The 26,486-nt window shown below is 44.3% G+C and overlaps 1 protein-coding gene across 1 annotated transcript in view; it reads right to left on the minus strand.

The window, feature by feature from the left end:
• bach2b (BTB and CNC homology 1, basic leucine zipper transcription factor 2b) overlaps positions 1-26,486 on the minus strand; it is a 160,556-nt gene that overhangs the window by 7,127 nt on the left and 126,943 nt on the right. The window contains 1 exon segment of the mRNA XM_080452551.1: positions 14,398-16,062. Coding sequence (XP_080308677.1) covers positions 14,398-16,062 — 1,665 coding nt within the window.

Consider the following 26,486-nt stretch of genomic DNA (forward strand, 5'->3'; position numbering starts at 1 on the left):
TCTCCGTCTCTCTCTCTCTCCCCTCTCTCTCTCTCTGTCTCTCTCTCTCCCCTCTCTCTCTGTGTCTCTCTCTCTCCCCTCTCTCTGTCTCTCTCTCTCCCCTCTTTCTCTCTCTGTCTCTCTCTCTCCCCTCTCTATCTCTGTCTCTCTCTCTCCCTTCTCTCTCTCCCTGTCTCTCTCCCCCCCCTCTCTCTCTCTCTCTCTCTCTCACTTTCTCTCTATCTATCTCGGCCCAGGAGCCCTATTTCTCATCTCGACTTGACATCTGCATGCAGACACATGAATAAATAATGGACGGAGCTTTCAAGGCCACAAGCGGGCTCTCTCTTTCTCTCTTCTTCCTCTCTCTCTGTCTCTCTGTCTCTCTGTCTCTCTCTCTCTCTCCTCTCTCTCTCTCTCTCTCTCTCTCTCTCTCTCTCTCTCTCACTCTCTCTCTCTCTCTCTCTCTCTCTCTCTCTCTCTCTCTCTCTCTCTCTCTCTCTCTCGCTGTACCACAATCACCATCATAACTACTCCAGCATCAAAGGGAGCCACGCGCGCGGGAGGGCGGGAGGGGGGGAGGGGGGGAGGGGGGAGCCATAAAACACTATCACACTAAAGCTGCCAGCTCCGTCTCGAGCGGAGGAGAAGATGACTCTGTTGGCGATTAAATCACGGGGCCCGAGGGCTGGTGTAAACGGGCCGGCGATGGGAGGAAGAGTGCTGGGCACTGAGGGGGCAGGTGTGTGGGCAAAGGTGTGTGTGTGTGTGTGTGTGTGAGTGGTGTAAAGTAACTAAGTATATTTACTCAAGTACTGTACTTAAGTACAATTGTGAGGTACTTTTACTTTACTGGAGTATTTCCAGTTTTCAGTACTTTTACTTCTACTCCACTACATCTCAGAGTCAAATATTGTACTTATACTAGACTAGAATTATTTGAAAACTTTAGTTACTAGTTACTTTACAAATTAATTATTATATTATAGAACATACATTAACCACTTAGCCCTAATTTATACCTAGGCTATTTGAAAATAGCCCATCTACAAGCTCACAACGCGTCGCATCGCGACGCGTTGTGAGCTTGTAGATCTGCTATTTTCAAACATTTTAGTACTTTTACTTTTGGTACTTTAAGTACATTTTGATACCAATACTTTTGTACTTTTACTCAAGTAAATTTTGAACTCCGTCTATGTGTGTGTACTTGTATTACTCGTAAGGGCCAAATGTCCCCACAAGTATAGCGGCATTTGAGAAACTATATGTGGAGATTGTGAGGACGATTTTCATGGTCCTCCTCACAAGAGAATGCCTGATTTACTTAGTTAGGCGCCGGTGTCGCCGACACCGAAAATAATGTATAGTGGCTTATTTTAGGCTTTTGGGATTATAGGGTTAAAATGGACAAACAAAAAAGTTTAAAGTGCATTCAGAAAATTGACCGTCCTAAAATGTCCATGTCCTCGCAAGTACAGTAATACAGACGTATGTGTGTGTGTGTGTGTGGTTCATTTTCTTTTCTCTTCCCCTCATTCAGCAGTCAGTCGTATGCGGGGCGGGGGGGGGGACGGGGGGGACGTGGGGGACGTGGGGGGGGACGGTGAGTCTATATTTAGTCACTCCACCAGGAGAACCAGTTTGGCATCAAGGGCTGAGATGACAGAGTACGCTTCACCATCTGGTCATAAATTCACTCCCAACTGTCCGGATTTATGCCGCTGCCCTTTTTTTCCCCCAGCCATTCTCTTCATTCTCGATCCCTCTTCCTTCCTCCCCTCTCTTCTCCTCCCTCCCTCCCTCCCTCACTCTCCCTTTCACTGGGTCATTATGCTGCAAATGGGGTCCGGAGTTAAAAAAAAAATGAAGAAAAAAAAAAGTAGGGCTTGTCTGTTACCAGGGAGCTCTTCCTAATTTTCTCTGGAATTATTTTTGTGAGCTTGCAGATCTGCAATTTTCACAATTTCTTATACGTTACATTTCTGGATATATATTTTTGTAATATTTTGAAATAATAATAATACAAATGTTTAGAAGACAATTGTCAACTCGCACTGGCAAATACAATGTTCATCTTGTATGTACCAGCTAGAACTCTTCATCTCTTCCTGTGCGTGTGCATTTCATCACAAGTCACAGGACACACTGGGGCAGAACAGGGAAGAACCGGGCTTCTGATGGATCACCTGCCATCGTTACAACGTTTTTGATCATGTTTTCAGTGTTTTAAATGGTAACACTGTCTTGTTTCTCTATCAGTTGTTGAGAAAGAACACACACATCCAAACCCAGAAGAGGCCAAGTGCTGAGCAAAAAAACAACACAATGAACTTACAAAAGAAAGAAAAATAGCTCGTATATTGTTGGGCTCCGGTTGATTTTTTTTTATCTTTACCAAATCAGTATGGGACTACCCTGCACGTTGAAAAGTGATCCTGAAGTGGTACCCAGTGTGACCTAGTCCTAAGGAACAGCTATGGCAAGCTGGGATGGCTGGATGGATAACTGCAGCTGTGAACCAATCACAAAGCTCTAAAACTATGACGAACATTTTTCGTTTGACTACCTTTTTTCACTGACGAAAACGAAAAAACGAAGAAAAAAAAACCGAAATAAAAACTAAGCTATGATGACTAAAACTAAGACTAACCATATTGACAATTTCGTCAACAAATTCAATGTTGTTGAGTGAGGGACTAGTGGAGATCCAGTAGAACTAAAAGACAAGTCATTTTATGTTTGGTTGCGCTCGGGTGTTGCGCTCTGAAAATAGCAGATCTACAAGCAGCGCGATCGGCTATTTTCGATCGGCTATTTTCAGCATGCAACCAAGTGTAAAATCAGGCATTACGACACCATCAAGGCTCGCCAAAATACATTTTGGAAACAGAATATTGAAAATAGCAGATCTACAAGCTCACAACGCGTCACGTTGTGAGCTTGTATATCGGCTATTTTCAAATAGCCTATGTATAAAATAGGGCTGAAGTGGTTAATGTATGTTTTATAATGTAATAGTTGATCTGCAAAGTAACTAGTAACTTAAGTTCTCAAATAATTGTAGTGGAGTAAAAGTACAATATTTGCCTCCGAGATGTAGTGGAGTAGAAGTAAAAGTATAGACAATTGGAAATACTCCAGTAAAGTAAAAGTACCTCAAAATTGTACTTAAGTACAGTACTTGAGTAAATGTACTTAGTTACTTTACACCACTGCTGTGTAGTCTCATTTGCAGATGCTAACATGCAGTCTGGCTGACCTGCTCTGACCTGCATTGCCTACACTTGCATTTCCTGCACTCAGGGCAGTCCATACAGGGCCCAGGGCTATACGCACTCTGTCTTATCTCCAGCTATAAACAATGCCTCACCCCATGCATTCACCTGGGAGGAGATAACATTAAGAAGGAGCTCATTAGTATTAAGAGTAATTCTTTTTAGGAAATAATCATTAACGAAGGCTTCTACTGTACATTCACCATGTATATAAAATAGCTTGTCAATCAGGAGCTTGTCAGACAGTCTCGGATGGCCACTGTATTTTCCAATCATCATCATCACAAAAGTCAAACAATGATAAGTCGCCCAAACCGATACATCGGTCTGGTTCTGTTCTATATTGAAAATATCTACTGCTCATCGAGGGACTCCCAGGGTTCCTTGGGCGGGGGGGGGGGGGGTCCCCTGATAAATTAGTTAATATAGCATCGCAATCATTGTAACCACTTTATCCATATTTTATACTTTGACTATGATGCGCTGTGAGTGCCTTGTACATCTGCTATTTTTTACCATTTTTGAAAAGTCTTGAAAATGTTTGGAAATTTCTTTAATTTGTTTACACAAATCTTTTCTTCGGGAGGTCCCTGGCAGAAAATGTTTTCAGAGGGGGTCCGTGGCCAAATACAGATTTTTATTTGGCTATTCAAAACTAGCAGATATACAAGCTTTGTAGATCTACTATTTTAGAAAAATAAATTGTGAAAATGTGTGCAAATCTTTGAATATATATATATATATAATGCTTCTGGTGGGGGTCCCTGGAACAAAATATTTTGAGATGGGGGTCCGTGGCCAAGTACATCAATTTGGGGGGTCCTTGACATGAAACATGTATTGATATATAGACCACAAGACACATCATATCAGTGGAATAGAGCAAAGGATCTGTTGTGCTGCACGGCGGTATTATAGCGGAACTGATTTGGCCTTGTGAGAGCTTCCTGTCACACCACTGGTTCTGTTTCATGTTTGGCCTGATAAAGAGCATTGTGCTGATTTCTCAGGACTTGCTTCCTCATTCCTCCTCCCACTCTGCTCTCAGCAGCGATCAATATTTGCAACCGCCAGACGCTACGCTTTAGAAACGAGCTTAACGCCCCCACACTGCACTGGGAAGCGAGAGTGAAAGAAAGAGAGAGACCGAGAGACAGAGATAAGAGGAGGGGGGGAAGGGGGGAGGGGGGGAAAGAGAAATACGAGAAGAAACACAGGAGAGAGAGAGAGAGAGAGCAGAAAGGCAACACAAAAAACAGAGAAGCAGAAGGAATCAGAAGGAAGAGATACAGAGAAAGTAACCAAGCAAGAGGAGAAGGAGGGAAATGCAGAACAGTGGGGAGGAAGGGAGGGAGGGAGGGAGGGAGGGAGAGAGGGAGAGAAACGAGAACACAAATGCGTTCTTCTGAATAGACTCGCTTAAGAGATGCTCAATCGACATGACTGCACAGTATAAAACCCTGAGTGTTAGTAGGGGAAAATTGACCCTTACGGACCCCAGTTAACCAAATGAACCACAGTGTACCATTAGTGTTCCTATTCTGGGAGCGAACTTTTGGCAAAAAGAACAAATCGTGAGCTTATAGATCACTAGAGATTTGGCGTGTAGAGGGTATAGACTCCAGTCAACTGAGTCAACTGAGTATCAGAATCAGAATCAGAATCAACTTCACATCACAGGTGTAAAACAGTGGGTGAAATTCGTTTTTGTGCAAGCTCCATCGTTTTAGTTATTTCCATAACAAAAAGAAAGGGACGAAGAAGAAGGGGAGGCAAGGGGGAAGGGAGAAAAAAACTAAACAAATGATCTACATATTAACACATAGTACCTCAGGCCTGGCGTCAGGGGGAGGGCGTGAGGCCCCCTCAACCGGACCATCTCTTCCCCCCTCAGTCAAGACTGCCAGGTAAAAAGAAAAAAAAACCTTCTGGTACTTTTGAATGAAAAGCGTTTCGGCGTAAAGCCTTCCTCAGCGTGTTAAGAAAGTGGTCAGTGGTGTTGTGCGTACAGTACCAGGAGGGACTGATAGACAGACAGACATGACAAGGACTTCAGCTGCTGTCATAAAAATAGAAAAATAAAACAATGAAAAATCACTGTACTTACGCACCCGCCCCCCTCCCCGCCGTTGTCGGCTAGCACCGGCCCTGTAGTACCTTAGCCTGGGACCAGACGAATCTGCCAGTGCAAAAAAAAAATTGCCCTCGCCGATTTGGGTCTGGCACCGCTCCGTTTGTGAATCCATTTCCTGAAGTCTGGGGTGACCAATCAGGGCCCAGTATTCAAATATGGGAGACTGTAATTGTTAGTTGGTTGCAGGTCTAACCAATTGCGTCCAGAGCCATTGTTTTGATCCCGCCCCCTTGGAAAAAAGACGTCCTCATAGAAGCACCAGTCATATCCACGCAGATATAGTCTGGCTACGCGAGGCTAGTAGTACCTATATAGGGGTTTAAGTGGCTATGTTCTCCTCGTCACTGTGAGGTTCATTTTGTTGCAGTATTCAAAGCACTGTGTGTGGGTGGTTTGAAAGAGTCACACACTGACTGACCTCTCAGCCAGTCAATGTCTCTGATCTCTTGACCTCATTGACGGAGAGACCTAACGTTGGGTACAGCTCAGAGGCCGTTCAAACACGGCCGTAAAGCCATTAATTTTTTTTTAACAGTGGCAGTCATGCTGGAGGTCCCTCTTCACACATGTAGCATGCCGCCCGAACAGAAAAGAAATGTCACTGCTGTCGGATAGAAACCTTGTCCAAAAATGTTACTTTTCTAGAAATGGGGGGGGCAAGCAAAAAATTGCAGATCTACAAGCGTTGTGAGCTTGTAGATCTGCTATTTTTGCTACTTTTGCATGACACACTTGTATGACAAAGTAGAACATTAATTTATGAAAAAACATAGATTCTGCCCAACAGCAACTATATTATTTATTCATTATGCACACAAACGTGCACTTCTTACATGTCGATGCAGCATACGTTTTATTTCATTTCTTTTATCGAACTTTAACTTTACTGTTTTATTTCCTTCTGCTATCTTGACGTATTTTATCGTGTTTTTGTAAAGCGCTTTATAAATACAGTTATTATTATTGTTATAATTATTTTAAATTTTGTACGTTTGGGTCCAGGGAGGACACCAAATTTCTCTTTTGGGTCTCGAGCTCAAACGTTTGGTGAACTACTGCTGGTCTGGTGAAATAAATGCCGCCTCATGCTTCCTGGGTCTCTCTCTTTTCTCTTTTTTTCCCCAAGTCACCCCTCTGAACCTGACTGTAGGGGCTGTACAAACAAGCTCAGCGCCCAGGGAGAGAGCTGCTCTCTGGATGGTGTTTGCAGAGTAAACGGCAGGGCGGCAGATACAGACGCTATCGGGGAGAGTAGTGAACCACGTGTAATTAACCACTTAAACCCTATACTTGGTTGATCGGAATCCCTCAGGGCTCTATACTAGTGACTTCTCTGATATCTTCGCTGAAAATAGCCGATCTGCAAGCTTGTAGATCGGCTATTTTCTGCTAAAGTTTCCCCCACAATACAGATGCTGGGGTTTAGGTGGTTAAGCCCTATTTTAGACTGCCGTACGATGGTATCGCATGGCGTAAATAGATCTGCACGCTCAAACAACACGTTGCAATGTAGTGCAGGCAATTTTCACAATACTACACATTCATATTTGCATAGTGATTCAAGTAGTTAAATTACTTTCTTTTTAGCCATCCTTGCTATTTTGGTCCGTGTGAACAGACATATGGGTCTGTTTTGTTTAGGACAGGTTTACTGTATTCCAGGAAGCTGGATTGCCAGCTAGTTTGTTTGTCAGATATATAGTTTATAATGTTTTGAATCTGACAGGCTATAGTTTTAGAATGTTTTGAATCTGAATTTGTCAAATCAACTTGAATATTAGTCATAGAGTAAGTGTTGATTATTGTTATTTATTTATTAACAAATGTATTAACAACTGTAGATGTTGCATGCTATTTTACCTGGCTGAGTAAACCCCATGCATGTAGTCTCTGGAAGTCTCTTGTATACAAAACCTAAGCTGACATTCTTTGCGCTTTCCCATGACCAGTGGGGTATATTATTATTTTAGTTTATGTATGAGCTGTGAACAAGTGGGCACTTTTAGCGATAAACCAAATTGAGTGGTATTTTCTGCTGGCATGTCCATTTTTAATTCCATATCACATACTGTAGTGTACATTGTCAATTTGATCTTTTCTTTTTACAATGTAATTTGAACTCCATTTCCCAAGTAGCTTTAGGTAACCAAACTAGCGTTTCTCCCAAGCGTTGCTCTGCTGTAGTTCAACAGCTTCCACTAGTGTGAAATAATTGGCAGATTTTGACAAAGAAAGCTATGCTTTTTCAAAGTAGCTTACCCCCCCTCTTCACTGGAAATAAGGGAGAGCAGTGCAGGGCAGGCGCTGATAAAAATAGCATTGTGTGTCCAGTGAGTTCACTGACTGAACTCAGTGGACACAATGATTCCCCCTGGACCGGGAAGGAAGTTGTTAAACCGGAGCCTGCTTTGACCCAAAGCGGCGCAGTCGCTCGAAGGTGGCCCGAGTCACGTGGTGGTCTGTGGGGGGGGGGGGGGGAAGAGCCCGCTTCCGTCAATGGGGTGGTGTGTGTGCTTGTTGTTATGTGCCTTTTGCACGAGCCACATAATTATGTGTTAAGCCTATAGTTCAGACCGAAGAATTCGCGACGAGATGGAACTCTTTTTAAGCCCGGTTTATATGTTGTGCGCTTTAACCACTTGAACCCCAGCATGACTATTCTGGGGGGGGGGGGGGGGGGACATGCTGATCTACAAGTTCACAATGCGACGCAGTTGCGAGCTTGTAGATTTAGACGGGAAAAAAGTACATAAAAGTACAGCTGTAACTCCAGTCCGGTTCTCTGAGACTAGAGGTTAAAATAGCCGATCTACAAGCTCACTGTGAGCTAATTTCAGTGCACGACACCGCCATCTCTGTAATGTCTGAATTAGCCCTTTATACACACACGCGCACAACACGTTCACAGAGAGCTCCCCACTGCTCAGGTGTTGTAACGAACGCCTGCTGGGAAACCAAACATCAGCCAAAGGGGAATCCCCCCCCCCCTCCCCCTTGGCCGAGGGGGGGAAACATTAGGCTTCTCTGGGCTTTGCATTCATTCACCCCCCTTTGGCCTGCCACCTCCATGGGTCCTCCATGGAGCAACTTGATCCTGGAGGAGCCCCCAGTGTCACCACCTGGATTCAAACCCTGAGTCTCCCTCGTGGGAAACCAAACAGCTACCACTCCTCCCCCCCCCCCCTTGGCCTAGGGAGATAGTAAGCTTGATATAAGGGTTGCTGTTCTACACATGTTCTACGTCTTTTTGATAGTAATAATTATGATAATAATAATAAGTATTATTATTATTATCATAATAATAAAAAAAATGTGACCACTTAAGTCCTATTTAATAGTGAAAATAGCTGATCTAAGAGCGTACAAGTGTCACATGCGATGCGATCATAGCTTGTCTTTTCCCCCCATTTTATTTCAAATTTTGAAACATTTTTTGGGGGGGAAATCTTTTTCAATATTAATCCTTTATTTGTATTTTTATACAAAACGTTAGAAAGGGACCCAGAATGGGGTCCCGATCCACTGTTTGGGAACCACCGCAGCAGATAAAGGCTAAAAGGGGAGCGGAAGGAGGATCGGGTAACCTGACACTGAGCTTCATTTCACATTCAGTTTAATTGTCACCGTGTGCATAGATGCACCGGTCAAGCTCCACTACACATGAAAAACATGAACAGGTTAAAACAAGATTTATAAGAGAAGACACGACCTGAAATCACTCAATAAAAAAAACATAAAAAACTGGACAAAGATATCACCAAACAAAGTGTGAACTTGTGTATTGCACCGTCACTCTTTCCTTTTAATCACGTTTGTGAGCACCTTGCCTTGACCTCCGCTATAAGACCACGGAAAAAAACAAAAAAAAACACAAACAAACAGCATCGGGCGGCGGCAAGGAGACCTGGGAAACATTCATTCATAATAAATCTTATCAGCGGCCCCAGTGATATCACACAGTGGAAAGCTGGCAAGATAACCCTGCATGTGAGTCAATACAGCTTGGACAGCAGGATATTGTGCGTGGTAATGGAGCGCCAACCACGGCAGTGTGCCCTGTGACGCACGCATGTGCACGCACGAGCACAAGCACGTGCGCATGTGGTGTGCAACAGTTCATCGAATTGTCGATTTAATCGACACTGTTGCAGGACAAGGTATAAAATAGGGCTTAAGTGGTTAATCAGATTAATCGATGTAATCGATTATAAAAATCAATTAATGTTTTCTTCATGTTGATTTGTTCATATGAAAAAAAGGCTTCTCGATTATCTGATTAATCTACAAAGTAATCGATAGAATAATCTAAAATACTCAGTAGTTGCAGCCCTGTACACATACACACACACCCGCCCGCACGCACACACGCACACGCACACACACACACACACACACACACACACACACACACACACACACACACACACACACACACACATACACACCCACACACAAATGGATGACAAAGGGAAGTGAAATGTCTCTGAGTCATTTTTTGGGTGGTTGGTGGGGGCAGGTCTCCATGGGTTTGGTGACAGCTCAGTTCTGTGTAAATCAATCCGGTTGGTGATTCACACACACACGGCGGCAGCATTCAGCAGGCAGGCAGGGGCCCCCCTTTTCCAAAAAAGGTCTATAAATCTAAAACGCATGCCTGGGAGCGTGGCTATGAAGGTAATAATTACACATCACCAGCGGGTCTCTCTCTCTCTCTCTCTCTCTTTTATATGTGGCTGTGCTGTGCTGTGTGTGTGTGTGTGTGTGTGTGTGTGTGTGTGTGTGTGTGTGTGTTAGCGTTTGTGCAATTCTCCCCGCGGTCAGAGGCAACGAACCTGTCATCTCTCTCCAGCCCTTTTAGTCCGGATTTCATAGAATTCACACTCCGTCGCTCCGACGGTGCCGCGCGCCCCGAAAATAGCCGACCTACAAGCTCACGACGCGTCTCGTTCCGAGACGCGTCATGAGCTTGTGGGTCGGCTATTTTCCGCCGCGTGCGGCACCGTTGCGCGACGGAGCATAAATCAGGCTCCTTCGTGAAGTGCAGGGGGACTTGCTCTATGGATCTGATCACCATGGCAACGCACCAGTTTCTCTCTCTCTTTCTCATCCACCCCCCCCTCTCTCTCTCTCTTTCTCTCTCTCTCTTTCTTCTCTGAACCCCCTGTGCACTTAGGCCAGGAGAAGCAGAGCACCTTCGCCTCTCCTCCATATACAGAACAGGCACATCAAAACGAATTCTGTGCTCTGCACCTCAAATCAAACATGGGCTCAGTCAGTGTAATTATGGGATGGAAAGGACAGACACTAGCAGTTAAGAGGTCGGAACCACGTGGAAACCCAAAACGGTCCAGCATGTCTCTCTGTGTTGTCCTTGAGCTTGAATTCCTTGAACAAGGAATCTCAACTTGCTTTGCTCGTCATGGTAAGTCGTTCTGGAAGACACCAGTGATTTTTTTTATCAAGGACCCCCAAAATTATATGTATTTGGCTGCGGACCCCCATCTCAAAATGTGTTGTTCCAGGGACCCCCCAGAAGCAAAGATTTGAGTTACAAATGTTCGCTTTAAAAGATATATATATTCAAAGATTTGCAAACAACATCAAGATTTTTCTGAAATAGCAGATCTACAAGCTCATAGCGCGGCACTCGGTGCCGCGCTATGAGCTTGTATATCTGCTATTTTTGAATAGCCAAAGAAATCTTAAAATGACACAGATGCGTTTCCGGAATGAATGGGTTAATTCCGAAAGTACTCATATTTAAATGAACACTCTCTGTGTAGCCTACCTGCTTTCTCGTTTTGCGAGCAGTTAAACACCTACAGTTTTCATTTACGTTTCACGCTGTGAAATTGAGCTCTTAATTATCAGGGATATACACCCCCCCCCCCCAACAAGTTATTTTGGGAGGGCATTATTAAGCCTTTAAGGCAACGATAGTGGTGAGAGAGAGAGACGGGAACTGTGGAGAGAGACAGTAGGGGGAAAGACATTCAGCCAATGGTCCCGGGCCAGCCGGGAATCAATCCGGGGGACTCTCTGATCAGGGCATATTGCACCCATGTGGTGGTATGCACCCTAATGCCTTATCAGTATCAGGGCTCTTCTAATGAACACATTTAATTTCCATTCATTTCCCCCTCAGTAAATGTAATGTCATTTTTGAAGGTGAAATCGAGACGAGGCATCAAAGCGTTATATCCTGTCAACACCTTAAAATGTTTTGGGTCTCTCATTTTCCCCCTGGCAAAGGGAAAGGCGTTAAACTGTTACACAAGTGACTGTCACTGCCTGTTTAGTCTGTCCCATGCACTGATCTTTCCCCAAGTAAACAACAACAGTCGTCTGGCTGAGCGGGCAGCCCTGAGTAGTACGTCTGGCCTGCCAGGATTAGTGGGATGTTGATTAGAGGATTGGCCGTCCATCTATCCTTGTCAGCACTGTAGCGTGTGTGTGTGTGTGTGCTACTGAGCGCTGTTAGTCTGCTCACCAGAACGTCCACACCTCTCTGCCCACTCACCAGCCGGGGTGGAAGAATTTACTTAACCCATTCAAACCGGGAATGCATCTCTGACATTTGTAGATTTATTTTGCTATTCAAAAATAGCAGATCTACAAGCTCATAGCGCGGCACCGAGTGCCGCGCTACGAGCTTGTAGATCTGCTATTTTTGAAAAATCGTGAAAATGTGTGCAAATCTTTACAAATGTCTTCTTAATCCTATTTCTTTTTTTTAAACAAACTTATGTTTGTTTAAAGTGGTTCTCAAACTTTTTCATGTCAAGGACCATCCAAAATTATATGTTTTTGGCCACCGACCCCCATCAAAATATGTTGTTCCAGGGACCCCTCAGAAGCAAAGATTTGAGTTAAAAATGTTGTTTAAAAAAAATAATATATATATATATTCAAAGATTTGCACAAATGTTCAAGATTTTTCAAAAATAGCAGATCTACTAGCTCGTAGCGCGGCACTCGGAGATTTTGATCCCCCCCACAAAAAAAATATGGATACGACATACATGTCCATTTCATCCAAATGTTTTTTATATACAGATGAATGGAAACGATTCTAACGAACATGCAAAAATATGCACGATTATGTAATAATTGTGACAGGCGTACGTACAGTATCACTGGCAATAACTCAAAGGCTGAACGCTCTTTGTGACACGCGATACACCTTCGCAAAGCGAGAGCGACACACTGCAGCTAATTGGTGATCAACCACAAATGTCAGTGTGCCCAATGCCATGGCCTGTGCTATAGCGAACCATGAGCATGATCACGAGCGTATTTATGAGAGGCGGATTATAGATGTCAGGGGTTTGTGTGGCGGGGGCTGACATGAGCTAGTTAAGGGTTAGGCTGGCACTGACGTGGGGGTGGAGAGAGCACTGCGCTGCGGGGCAATAACATCAGAGAGGCCAGTCTGTCCCTTAGCCCATTCGGTCCGGGAAACGCATCTGTGTCGTTTTACGATTTTTAGCTATAACCGTTGCTTTATACTTTGGCTATTTAAAAATAGCAGATATACAAGCTCATCGCGCGGCACCGAGTGCCGCGCGATGAGCTTGTAGATCAGCTATTTTTGGGAAAATCGTAAAAATGTGTGCAAATCTTTGAATGTATATATTTTTTAAAGCGAACATTTGCAACTCAAATCTTTGCTTCATGGGGGGGGGGTCCCTGGAACTACATATTTTGAGATGGGGGTCCGCGGCCAAATACATATCATTTTGGGGGTCCTTTTGAGCACCACAGATATTATAGCAACATAACGTGTTGCTGGAAACTGTTAGGATTTAGAAGACATTTGTAGATGCGTTGCCGGATTGAATAGGTTAGAGAATCCTGACCCTTCTGGCTCAGAAACACACACACACACACACACACACACGCACACGCACACGCACACGCACACGCACACGCACACGCACACACACACACACACACACAGACAAACGCACATGCGCACGCACGCATGCACCTCTCCAACCAATCACATCCCTCGAAAAAACCAAGCCTCCTTTCCCGGTGAGCGTGCGTGAGCTCTCAGAGAATCCTCTGGCTACGTTTGGATCTCTCTCACATTCAGACTCATTACACCAGATATCCAGCAGTGCATAAAGCAGATTAATAATATCAAAGCACATCTGTGCCCTTTGGTGGCGCTGTAAATCTCATACCTAACAGGCCTGCGTCTGTTACACGATGATTTAATGACTGCTAATGCAACCCGGAGAGCAGAGGGGTCCGCCGCCGTTCTAATTAGCCGAGGTGGGACAGAGTGCCACGGCTACATTATATATTAACATGGTATAGGACAGTGGTTCTCAAACCTTTTTCCCCCCTTGGAGCTCTCTCCTTCTTACGTGGGACAAAAGCGGAGGCCCTCCACACGTTCGAGCACGTCGCACACCTGTGCAGCGTGCACGCACGTGCACACACAAACATTTTAACACTTTATAATATATATTTTTTGTAAGATTTTTCATGCAAAAAAGCTTTCAAATATTTTTTGTGTCGACCTACAAGCTCAGAACGTATCGTGATGCGACGCGTTGTGAGCTTGTAGGTCGACTATTTTCGTATTTCCTTTTCTTTTTTTTTAAGGATTTGTTTTGGGGCTTTTTTTATGCCTGTATTGATAGGATAGTATGGTTGACAGGAAATGGGGAAAGAGATGGGAAGTGACATGCAGCAAAGGCCGTCGTTATCGGGACTCGAACCCGCGACGCGCTGTCAGGCTACTTTAGAGCCTAGTTGCCCGGACCGCTACGACATCGGTCCGGGCCTCCTTTTTGCTTTTTGAATACTATACTGGCAAGTTGGACTGCTATCACATTTAGAACATACAGGCAGACAGTGGATGAAAGTAAGTAAGTAATGATTTTGTGCCACTTTAAAAAAGAAGGCCCATCTTTGGCGCCCACCAAGGGGGACCTGGACCCCAGGTTTGGGAACCACTGATTGTAAGAGAGCAGTTTACTTGACAACACTCACCTCTGGCCCGCGCTCCTGCATGCTGTCTCCCTCGGAGAAGGAGCCTGACTCGTCGCTGGAGTTGGTGACGTACGACTGCTCGCACTTGATCTTCGTGGGACGCACCTGGCCGAAGAGCGCGTCCACCCCCATCCCGCCCCCCTGCTCGGCGCCGGGGTCTGCGTTGAGGCAGCGCGCCACGTTGGAGCACGGCGAGGAGGAGAACTCGAACTGGGGCAGGCTGCACGGCGAGCCTCCGCTGCCGTCCTCGGCGTAGGAGTACGAGGAGCAGGAGCTGGAGGTGCGCGTGCGCGTCTCGCAGGGCGGCGAGCGCGGGCACACCTTGATTGGCACTGGGCAGCTGGTGTTGGGCCGCGGGCGGCACAGGAGAGGGGGGTCCGCGGAGGAGGGCGTGACGCAGGTGGCGCCGCCGCCGCCGCCGCCGCCCGGGGAGTACGTCTGGGTGCTGGGGAGGGACTGGCTGGCGCCGGCCCACAGGCCCTTGATGGGCGCGTGCTCAGAGAGATCCATCTCCAGCGAGATGTTCCCGCCGGGGTAGGAGTGCGCCGGCGTCCCCAGGCGGTCGCCGCACGCCCCCGAGGAGAAGATGACGCTGCTGCGGCGGTCCAGCTCCGCCTCCTGCTTGCAGACGCCGTCGCAGGAGGCGGACTTGAGCGACAGGCCGGCGGGGAAGCAGCCGTCCACGTCCTGCGGGGAAGGAGGGACAGACGGGCCCAGCTCCCCGGCGAAAGGCCCGAAGTCTTTTTTGTGGTGATCTCCCTGAGAGGTTCCTTTGTCTTCCTGGGGGCAGACGAGTCTGTTGGCGAATAGCTGCTGCGGGGCGCTGGGCAGGCCGGGCAGGTGGTCCGCCCCTTTCTTGAAGAAGGCTCGGAGGCAGGAGGGAGACTTGGTTCTCTTGGTTCTCTCCGCGGTGGCGGACGCGGGGCAGTCCATCTCCATGGCCGTCACGTCGTCCTTGTCCCTGCTGGCCTCCTCCTGCTCGTCCCCGGACAGGCATAGCGAGATGGCCACCTCCTCCGCCCGCGGCTCCACCTTGATTTGGGTCGTCAGCGGCAGCAGCCGGCCCGGGCCCTGCGGCGGCGAGGAGTCGCCCACCACGCCGCTCTCCTTTAATAATGTGCTTGGAAAACCTGAGGTACTGGTGTGTGACGAGGTGTCGTTATTGTGCTTGTTGCAGGCCCACTGGTACTTCCTGTATTTGGGGCAGCGGGGCAGGTCCGACGACCTGTCCTCGTGCCGGTCGTAGCCGTCCAGCCGCCCGTCCGGGGACCCGCCGAGGCCGAAGCCCCCCGGCGCGGACGCCGCTAGCCGCGACTCGTCGTTGTTGTCGGGCCGACGCAAGGACCCGAGGCCGTCCGCTCGACTTCGGCGCGACTTCGGCGAGGAGGAGGTGATGGGAGGCCTGACCGCCTCCGGCTGCATCATGTCCTCGTCCTCCGAGTTGTTGGTGGTCTCGCCGCCGCCGGCGGCTACCTTGCGGCAGAGCGGGAGGCCGTCCTCTTCTTTGCGCAGCTGGGCCTCCAGGAAGCGAAAGCACGAGTCCTCCAGGTTGTGCATGCGCAGGAATTCGGCACAGCGGATGACCTCCTGGATGTTGTCTCTGCTGAGTAACAGCTTAGCGGTGTAGGCAAACTGCAACAATGGGGCGAATCCCCTGGCAGTGACCTGCGAAAAAACAGGGAAATTGCCAGCATTACGATCAGCGCAGCCTTTGTTCGCGGCCCTCGGAGTGTGCTGAGACAACCCGACAGCTCTAATGACCATAAACAAACACTGTAAAGTACCGTTTAATCTTTCATCGGGTCAGCAGCGAACATTCTTTACAGTGGTAAATAAAAACTGGTGCTTGTGGAGTTACTGGCAGGTTGTGTATGCACCGCACAGCCTCATGTTCATCACAATAACCCTTTCATTCAAGCACACACACACACACACACACACACAACACACCCCTGTCTGTCCTGTAGGCAGTGAGTGGTCTACTGGCCTCTCCTCCGGCTCCAACATTATTCGGTTCTAGAACCCGACCCGTTTCAGGTTCTGATGCCGATCCTGATTAGACCACCGATTAATGACGTTTTGACGTTTTTCTTTTTGAATGCCAAATATTGCAACATTTAAGGTAAATATAAAATAAACTTTTTTTCTTTAACCACTTACGCTCTATTCAAAAACGTTCATAAATAGACTATCTGCAAGCTCACAGCTTGTACACTAGATGTGCTATTAGTAAAAAATCGGGACACAATTCACATCGGCTGCATAATTGCCACTACAGATACAGTAGTTGTCCAAAAAGTTAAATAGGCAAAAAAAAAGGCAGCTATATCGGCCAAAGCTATATCAGGCAGGCTCTATTTTGGTTCATTTTCTAATCTACTCCCCTCCGTCATCTGTTTCATGTCTCACGTTTATTCATGATTCTCACTGACGTTTGGTCCAAAATCCAAGATTTCTGTTCAGTACAGTTGTCTATGTAAGGGAATCTGATTCTCTCATCTTTAACAGACAGATGGAATGCAAGGAGGGAGTGAGGCTCGGGAGCAGAGACAGCGGCTGTGGTGGGATTCCATCTGAGACCGGTGGAGGGGGTCCAGAATCAAGCATGTCTGTGATGAGCTCTCTATTTGCACTTAGACACTTGAAGCCCCCCTCTTTGTTTCCCTCTACACCAAATCTCTTCACCGAAAATAACTGATCTACAAGCACACAACTTGGCTAATCGGCTAAAAATGTTCACCTATTTTCACAGAATGACATGCCCTGGATAGGGATGCTAGGGTTCATGTGGTTAAACATTTTTGGACAGACAGACAGACAGACAGACAGACAGACAGACAGACAGACAGACAGACAGACAGACAGACAGACAGACAGACAGACAGACAGACAGACAGACAGACAGACAGACAGACAGACAGACAGACAGACAGACAGACAGACAGACAGACAGACAGACAGACAGACAGACAGACAGACAGAGAGTGGGGTTATCCTAGCTGTGTGGTCGCAGCTATAAAAAGGCATCTTCATTGCTGGGTATTTATTTATTTAGTTTTTACATTTTGTTTGCCAATGGATACGTCATGTGAGCGCACATATTTTTCATGTCTTTGATTAATTCAGTTACACAATACCATCTGGGAGCAGCAGCCCGCTACAACCCCCCCCCCCACACACACACACACACACACACACACACACACACACACACACACACACACACACACACACACACACACACACACACACACACACACACACACACCCACACACACACACACACACACACACACACACACACACACACACGCACACACACACACACACACACACACACACACACACACACACACACACACACACACAGCCCTAGCAGAGCCAAACAACAACAGTAGTGACAACATTAGTGGTGAAAAAAGACAGGGGCGTCATTCGGCGTCCCAGGAGAGGAGCAATTGCCACCCCCTAGCGTTCACATCTACCGTCACCTCAAATTCAATTATTCCATGCATATTTTCTCCACCTCTTAAAACGTTTTCGCAGATTCGTTTGATTTTGGATCTGTGCTGAGTGCATCTCAATCCACACACCCATCCATCTACAGAACATGTGACATGTGGCATATGTTATAGACACGTGTATTCTTGTACATACATTTACACTGTTTCAACCTCGTGTCCCTATTTTGGGCATGCAAAACATTTTCACACAGCAGAGCTAAAAGCTCACAACACATCGCCATGTGACACGTCGTGAGCTCGTAGATGTGTCATTTTCGCTGTTTTTTTTAAAAATAGGGCTTATGTCGTTTTTTATAGTTTATTTTCTGAAATGACGCTTCTGGTGAAAAATTACTCTGAGATTCTGAATTACGAAGATGACATGTTGCTACAGAAGATGGTATATTGTTAGGACCATTTATGGGTGCAGTTTCTGCTAATGTGAACTGGATTTGGATTTGTTTTATTGCTGGGAGTTTGTGAAAGAGCAGAATTCCACATTTATCATCCACAGCATCCGAATGGTCCTGGGCTGAAAGACTTTGGGCTCACGGCTTCTCCATGTTGACACTCATGTTTGATGATTTTACACCCTGCTGCTCTGTTTTTCATTTCTTTAACCTTGCACATGAAACGGGATGTTTCCCACCTGCACAAGAAGCACTTCAGATTCCACAGTGCCATCTATCCATTGCTATTGTTTTGTATTATTATTTGATCACGCGCCTTGTGTATTGGACTATGATTTGACTGTGCCTTCCTGTTTCGAGATCCCTGCACGTTATCTGTGCCTCAGTCTTTCTTATTTCTTATTTAATGTTTTAAAACGCTTTTGAACATCCCGCAGTTCCGCGTGCCTTTCTTCTCTATTCCCGCATTCCCTATTCTAACTCTTCCTGTAACTGCAAACGTTGAGAGCTTGCACAAAAAAAAAAATGTCACCCTCTCTTTTACGCCCAGTGGCGTAAAGTAACTAAGTACATTTACTAAAGTACTGTACTGTACAATTTTGAGGTACTTTTATTTTACCGGAGTATTTCCAGTTTTCAGTACTTTTACTCCACTACATCTCAGAGGCAAATATTGTACTCTTACTCCACTACTTATTTGAAAACTTTAGTTTCTAGTTACTTTGCAGATTTTGATTATTATTACAAAACATACATTAATCACTTCAGCCCTATATACATTTCGGCCATTTGAAAATAGCCGATCTACAAGCTCACAATGCGTCGCGATACATTTTGATACCAATACTTTTTTTTGCACTTACAATTTTGAATTCCTGACTTTTACTTGTAACGGAGTACTTCTATATTGCAGTATTGATACTTTTACTTAAGTAAAAAAATCTTGTGATGTGGCAATAAAGTTGTGATTCTGATGCGTTTGGTTTACATGTCCTGAATGTAGATACACTCCTACAGTACCTCTCTAGTCTGACTGTATTCATCAGCGCAGGCCGAACAGCCCCAAGACAAAGTGGCTGTAAAGCCTAACGGTTTGTAATAATGCGGCTTATCCTCATTGTAGCCATGTGGCATGGGATGAGAGGGAAGCAAGGGAAGCCTTCCATTTAGACTTAATGCTAGATAATTAGGTAAACTCCTGAGCCTGCACAAGACTGCTATAGCTGGGCCACCGCTCTCCGCTTTGCTGTTGCTACAAAGACACAACAGAGAGAAAGCAGGGCCAACGAGGCAGTGCTGGCTTTAACCACTTAAGACCTGAGGTCTACTAAATTCTAAACAGTTTTCTGAAAAACTTTTTTTTAATGTTTCTATGTCAGTGGTGCTCAAACGTATTCATGTCAAGAACCCACAAAATGATATGTATTTGGCCGCTGACCCCCATCTGAAAATATTTAGTTCCAGGGACCCCCAGAAGCAAAGAAATCTATATATATATATATTCAAAGATTTGCACACATTTTCAAGATTTTTCTAAAATAGCAGATCTATAAGCTTGTAACGCGGCACAAAGTGATGCGCTATGAGCTAGTATATCTGCTATTTTTGAATAGCCCAAAAAAATGGTTAAAGTGGTTCAAATCTAACTTTTTTCAAAATTCAATGCATTCAAATGCATTTTCAAAAGTTTTCCCCTATAAAAACAAAGTCTCGCATACAATCAGAGATCTCTGCCTAGTGATACGTCTGGTGACGTCTCACTTCAGTGAATGAGCTATGGGTGGAAACAATTCAGAAATGACAAACATTACAGATCCACAGAACCAATGCATTCACTTTCACAAAACAAAAAGAGTTCAAAACAAAATAAAGAATAGTCGATCTACAAGCAACAGCCACGATATGCACCATTTCCACTGTGGCTCCTTCCACCGGGTGATGTCTGTTAAGACTGTGGGGGACCGTGATCAGACACTCACACTCACACACACCATCAAGGTGTACTAGAAAAAGCAATTACAGTGGATTCACTTTGAATCTCGGGGCTAGATATTGTTCATCCTTCAAAGCACCTTTTTCCAGGGGCTGAGTGATGCAACGTCCTCCTTTACAAGACATAACAAGTGAACGCACAGATGTAGGTGTACAGAACGGGGCACAATGGGATTTTAATGAGCCTGCTGTTTACTGATTGTTTAGCTGCTTTTGCTGTGTTGGGGAACGGGGACGGGACAACACAAGATGAATTATCCTAGGTGTGCATGTGTGCATGCGCGTTTGTGTGTGTGTGCGTGCGTGCGTGGCTTCCAGTGGTCCCAGAAGTGTACACACCAGACACCCTGCTAGTAAAACAAGGAGTTTGCCTCCTTAAGCAATCAAGCTTCCAAAAACCACAGGATTTTGCGTTTGGGAAAAAAACTAACTACGCGGCATGTACGAGGAAACACAAATATGTGGAGAAGAAGAAGAAGAAGAAGAAGAAGAAGAAGAAGAAGAAGAAGAAGAAAAAGAAAGAAAGAATCACTTGAGGTCGTCTGATTGAGTCTGGATGGCTTCAACAGGCTTGACGGATCCTCTAGGAAAAAAAGGATAAATGTTTGGGTTTGAGTTTTGTTCCCCTTCCTTGTCTTTATAAGGCTTTATTGTTTTTCCCCATTTATATTTTCCCTCATCACGGCTTTGTTTCCATTCCCATGATTTACTATACTGGAGGCTTGACATTTTATAACCAGATTAACCCCTTTCAACCCGGCGTCCCGTCTCCTATTATGGGCATTGTCCTTATAGGACGAAAACAGCCCGATCTACAAGCTCACGCCGCGCCGCGCTGGAACGCGTTGTGAGCTTGTAGATTGCCTATTTTTCGACAAAGTGTTTAGGCTTTAAACCATTAAGACCTGAAACGCATCTGTGTCATTTTTTGATTTGAGCTAAAAAGTATTATTTTACACTTTAGCTATTCAAAAATAGCAGATATACAAGCTCATAGCGCGGCACTGAGTGCCGCGCTATGAGCTTGTAGATCTGCTATTTTAAATATATTTGAATATATATATTTTTAAAGCAAACATTTGTAACTCAAATGTTTGCTTCTGGGGGGTCCCTGGAACAACATATTTTGAGATGGGGGTCCGCGGCCAAATACATAGAATTTTGGGGGTCCTTGACATGAAAAAGTTTGAGCACCACTGATATAGAAACATACGTTTTTCAGAAAACTGTTAGGATTTAGAAGACATTTGTAGAATCGGCTTCAGGTCTTAATGGGTTAAGTGGTTCAGGATGTGTGCGCACCTCTCCGTCGGCGCTATTACCCCATTTGACCAGATGGAGGTAGTATAATTAAAGGTCAAAATGTGAGACGTTTACCGTTTTTACCGGGGGCCATGCACTGGACTCGATTTGCAGTAAAACGGCAGGAAGGGGGGGAAAGAGAGATTCCCCTCGTGTTTAATGACGGTGTAGCGGTTAAGATCGCTGTCTCTGAAGCCACATGCAGCCTCCCGGCGAGTGCCTAGCCCACCCGACACTGTCAAATACAGCGCGTTAATGTAAACTCTGAGGAGTGTCAGAACGGTTCCGTCTGTGAGTTAAAGGAACACTCTGGATCTTACAGTGTGTATGCGCCTCAGTTTCACACTGTTTGCCTCAGCACTTAATGTTAAAGGGGGGATGGACTGCTCACTTTCCTGTAAAAGATTACAAAAGTTCCCTTGCTTGATGAACAGTATTGAATAGAATTTATGATGAAATTGAAGTGGTGATCATGCACACATACTGACAATAGCACTATAATCTGAGTTCCCAGAAATTCTCGCATTAAAACGTGAGGGCCGAGAACAATAGCACTATGGATCCTTTTGTTTGATTGAGTCTTCATTCCGATGAGGATCTGTCTTTATTTGTTTTGTACATTCATTTAAAGCATGCTTGTCTATATCCTCAAACTCCTACAAACTAACCCCTGGTATCCCTATTTTTATCAAAGAGTTGCAATAAAAAAAAAAAAAAAAGCAGATCTACAAGATCCACAACGCATTGCGATGCGATCTTGCATAGAACGGCTATTTTGGAATAAATTAGGGCTTACATATACTGTGCAGTCATTCAGTGAATCAATGGTGATTCACAACTTGAGTGGGATGGGCATAATTTGCCTGGCTACTGCGTAAGCAATGCAAAAAAAAAAAAATCTTTGCGTACGTATTTGATATCCTGCCTCTGTCCTTTGAAGGAAATCTGTGAATTATCTTCAGAATACCGCACTAACATTGCTTTGTTCGATGTTCTTTAACTACCAACTGTTCATGTTATTTTTAGAGATTCTTTTCATGCGTTTCTGCTGTTATTCTGACAGTGTTAGCACTGCAAAGACTGACAAGAAAAAGCGAATGACATGCAACACAATTAGCAAGATCCAAATCCAGCCTGTGCAGAGATGGAATGAGACAACAAAGGAGCTTCCAGTGTCACCCATCTGAAACGATATCATGTTACAGTACGTTCATTTTGCAGTACATACTGTATATATATTCTTACATATAACCTCCTGGATTTAGATTTACATCTTAACCCATTAAGACCGGGAACGCATCTGTGTCATTTTAAGATTTCTTTGGGACATTCAAAAATAGCAGATATGCAAGCTTGTAGATCTGCTATTTCTGAAAAATAAATTGTGAAAATGTTTGCAAATCTTTGAATATATATACATTTTTAACTAAAATCTTTACTTCTGGGGGTCCCTGGAACAAAATATTTATATTATTTATCAAAATATTTGATGGACCCGTTGAAAAATATATATGTATTCAAATATTTGCACAAAAAAAGATCAATAAAAAAAAATAATAGCAGATCTACAAGCTCATAGCACGGCACTCAGTGCCGCTCTATGAGCTTGTAGATCTGCTATTTTTGAATAGCCAAAGAAATCTAAACATGGCACACAGATGCGTTCCCGGTCTTAAAGTACACAAAAGTAAAATTATTTCGGTTCCACAACATTGTAGCAGCAATTGTAGCTCAAAATAAATAAGTAAGGTAGGCTACTATGAGAAATAACTAAGCATTCATCATTGCACACTTTGAGGTGATTGACAGTGCGCTGTGTGCATGAGTCCTACATTCTAAATAATACATATACATGTATTATGTACATGCATCTATGTGTGCAGTATATATACTGTACATAAGCATCTATTTGCGCATATACTGTGCGCGATAAAGGTGCTATATACATATACTGTATATAGATGCACCTTAACTAAATATCATTCTGTGCATTTTAAACTATAGGATACCATGTCATCAATATACCTAACCTATATAGCATCTATCTAAATAACATGCTATCTAAATCACGTTCTTAACATTTGCACAAACAAATCTAAGAATCAAGATGTGTACTACGTGACTATTGTACTAACAAATACAATACTTGTTAGGGGTGATTTCTAAGTCACAGCACTGAGCTTGTCGATCTGCTATATTTAGTATGCAACCAAGTATAAATCAGCCAGCATTCATGGCTGTGACTTGAAGTACAAGTTGCACAGAGTGTCCAACATGATGAATCTGTCACATCCATCAGATTACCTCATTACAGCTTATCTTTAACATTTAGGCCTTAAATAAATGGTGCATTTATATAGCCCTTTTATCCAAAGCGCTTTACATAGATTGTGCATTACATTCACCCATACATTCAGGCAGAGGAAACCATGCAACGCTCCAACCTGCTCATCGGGAGCAATTAGGGGTTCAGCGTCTTGCTCAAGGACACTTCGACACTAACTCCGGGGGAGCCCGGGATCGAACTGGGAACCTCGCGGTTGCCATCCGGCCGCTCTACCGGCCACTCTACCCCTGAGCCACTGCCGCCTTAAAGGGATAGTTCACCCCAAAAAAATACTTTTTGTCTATCGATTAGTCACCCCATTTAGTTTTTGTCGCATTTCTAAGCCAATGATTTGATGACCAGCGGACCGGTAGCCAGCGGTTCCGGTAGGAGACACAAAAGAGACTCTTTGTGTCTCCTACCGGAACCGCTGTTGAACTATCCCTTTAACCCCAAAATCACAGAATGCAGTTGTACCGGATATGTGTTCAGTTCTGTATTCATCATGTACAGTCAACATTCAATCAACAGCAGCAATAAAAGAAATAATGAAAAAAGAAAATGTACAAATGACATCGCATTGCGATGAGTTTTTGTTTCCCTCAGGGTGTAGCTACTTTGAGTTTTAAATCTAACTTCAGAAACTTAAAGACATGGCTTTACATCATTAGATGCAAATGGAACAACAAGAAGCATATGTTGAATGTTTGTTATGATTTAGGGCATCATCCCTCCATCCTCTAAACAGATGTTGGGTATGCTAAATACACATCTGTCTGCATACAAACACATTTTGGATAGGCTGTTCCCAGCATAGTAATATTATAGAGGATGCTCTGTTACTGTGCTAGGCAGATATAGATGACTTAAAAATGTACTAGAATTAAAAATCTTTCTGTATTTTATAGTGTTTTAATCAATTAGCTTCTATGGTTAATTGCTGTACAGCTAAACATCTCTTTTTTCCCCCCTTTCCACCTGCTGTTGAACTGGAGAGGAACAACTAAGTAATTTACTGTAACCACTTAAAGGGATACTTCACTTTCACATAAAATAAACATTTAAAAAATATATAAAAAATAAATGAAAAAAGTAATGGAAAATGCATGGCCCCCTCACGCATTAGAGTGTCCTACTAATGTGTAAGGGGGCCTTTATTTTGCCATAACTTCTTTCATTTTTTTTTAAATATATTTTTTTTATGTTTATTTTATGTGAAAGTGAAGTATCCCTTTAAAGCCTATATATTTCATTGACCATGGGGTCCCTCAGGGGTACGATTTGGCCCCCTCCCTTTTACCTCTACAACAATGGTTCTCAATCTTTTTCATGCCAAATTAAAATGTATTTGGCCGCGGACCCCCATCTGAAAATATTTTGTGTCAGGGACCCCCATACATGGATAATGCTTCGAAAGTATTCCAAGCTTTCTTCAAAAATAGCAAAAGATATCTACAAGCTCACACCACGTCGCATCGCGACACATTGTGAGCTTGTAAATCTGCTATTAAAATCATGTGGGTTACATTCTGATGCAATATTAACTAATTTGGCTGGGGACCCCCTTGGAACACCCTCAAGGGCCACTCGGAAAATAGTCGATCTACTAGCTCAGCTTAATAGATCAGCTATTTTTGCAGAAGGTGCACCTATTTTTGCCGAATGTTGACATATTACGATATACCCAGAATAAGGATGCTACAGCTAAGGCAGGTTCATTCTAATCTAATGGTTCTCAAAGTGCGGTCCAGGAACCCTCCTTGAGGAGGGTTTCAAATGGACCCTTACGGCCGGGTCTGTAACTCTGAGAGCGTACAAATGGAACCAAATGGACCCATACGGGTCCATTTGGTTCCATTTGTACGCTCTCAGAGTAATGGGCGTCCTAAAATGTTTGAGAACCACTGTTCTTAATGCATATGTGTTTTTTTGGGATCAGCAATGCATCATTGTATGTACAGTAATAATTGTATCGCTACATTTTGCCATTGTATTTTATAAATAAACCAAACCTATATCTCCACACACGCCATCAATTCCACAGACATAGTGTGCATTGTCCCAGGCTGTATCTGTGTTGAGCAGCACCGTGGGGATTTCTATCTCACCTGCACAAACTCTTTCTGTCATTCGTTTTCTTTCTTTTTTCACGTTCATGCTTTTCTCTCTCTGTGTGTTGTTATCGTATTATTTTCTTTTCGCCTCTCCTCTGGGCCGCTATGCTTTATATCACTGTGAAAATAACCCAAACCTGAAATTTATTTTTCACCCTCTGTTCCTTGAAAGCAGCCGAGTTTACTGCAGGCAGCCGGGCTCTTTAATATGTCTTCCACGCAGTATTATGGGACTTTTTGTTTGCTCTCACCTGCAAAAGAATGTCTTGTTTTTTTCCCATTCCTTTTTTTTATTATACCACTATAAGCCAAGTTTCCATTCCTTTTCTCGAAAATGTTTACACTGTATATATAAACAACCCATTCATTCATCTACAATTCCTAGAAACCCACATAGACTCCTTTCCAGACTCTGTTTGGGAATGCCTTTTTTCTTTTGTTT

This window comes from Gymnoscopelus braueri (assembly GCF_963280865.1).
Source record: "Gymnoscopelus braueri genome assembly, chromosome: 16".
NCBI classification, from domain to species: Eukaryota; Metazoa; Chordata; class Actinopteri; order Myctophiformes; family Myctophidae; genus Gymnoscopelus; species Gymnoscopelus braueri.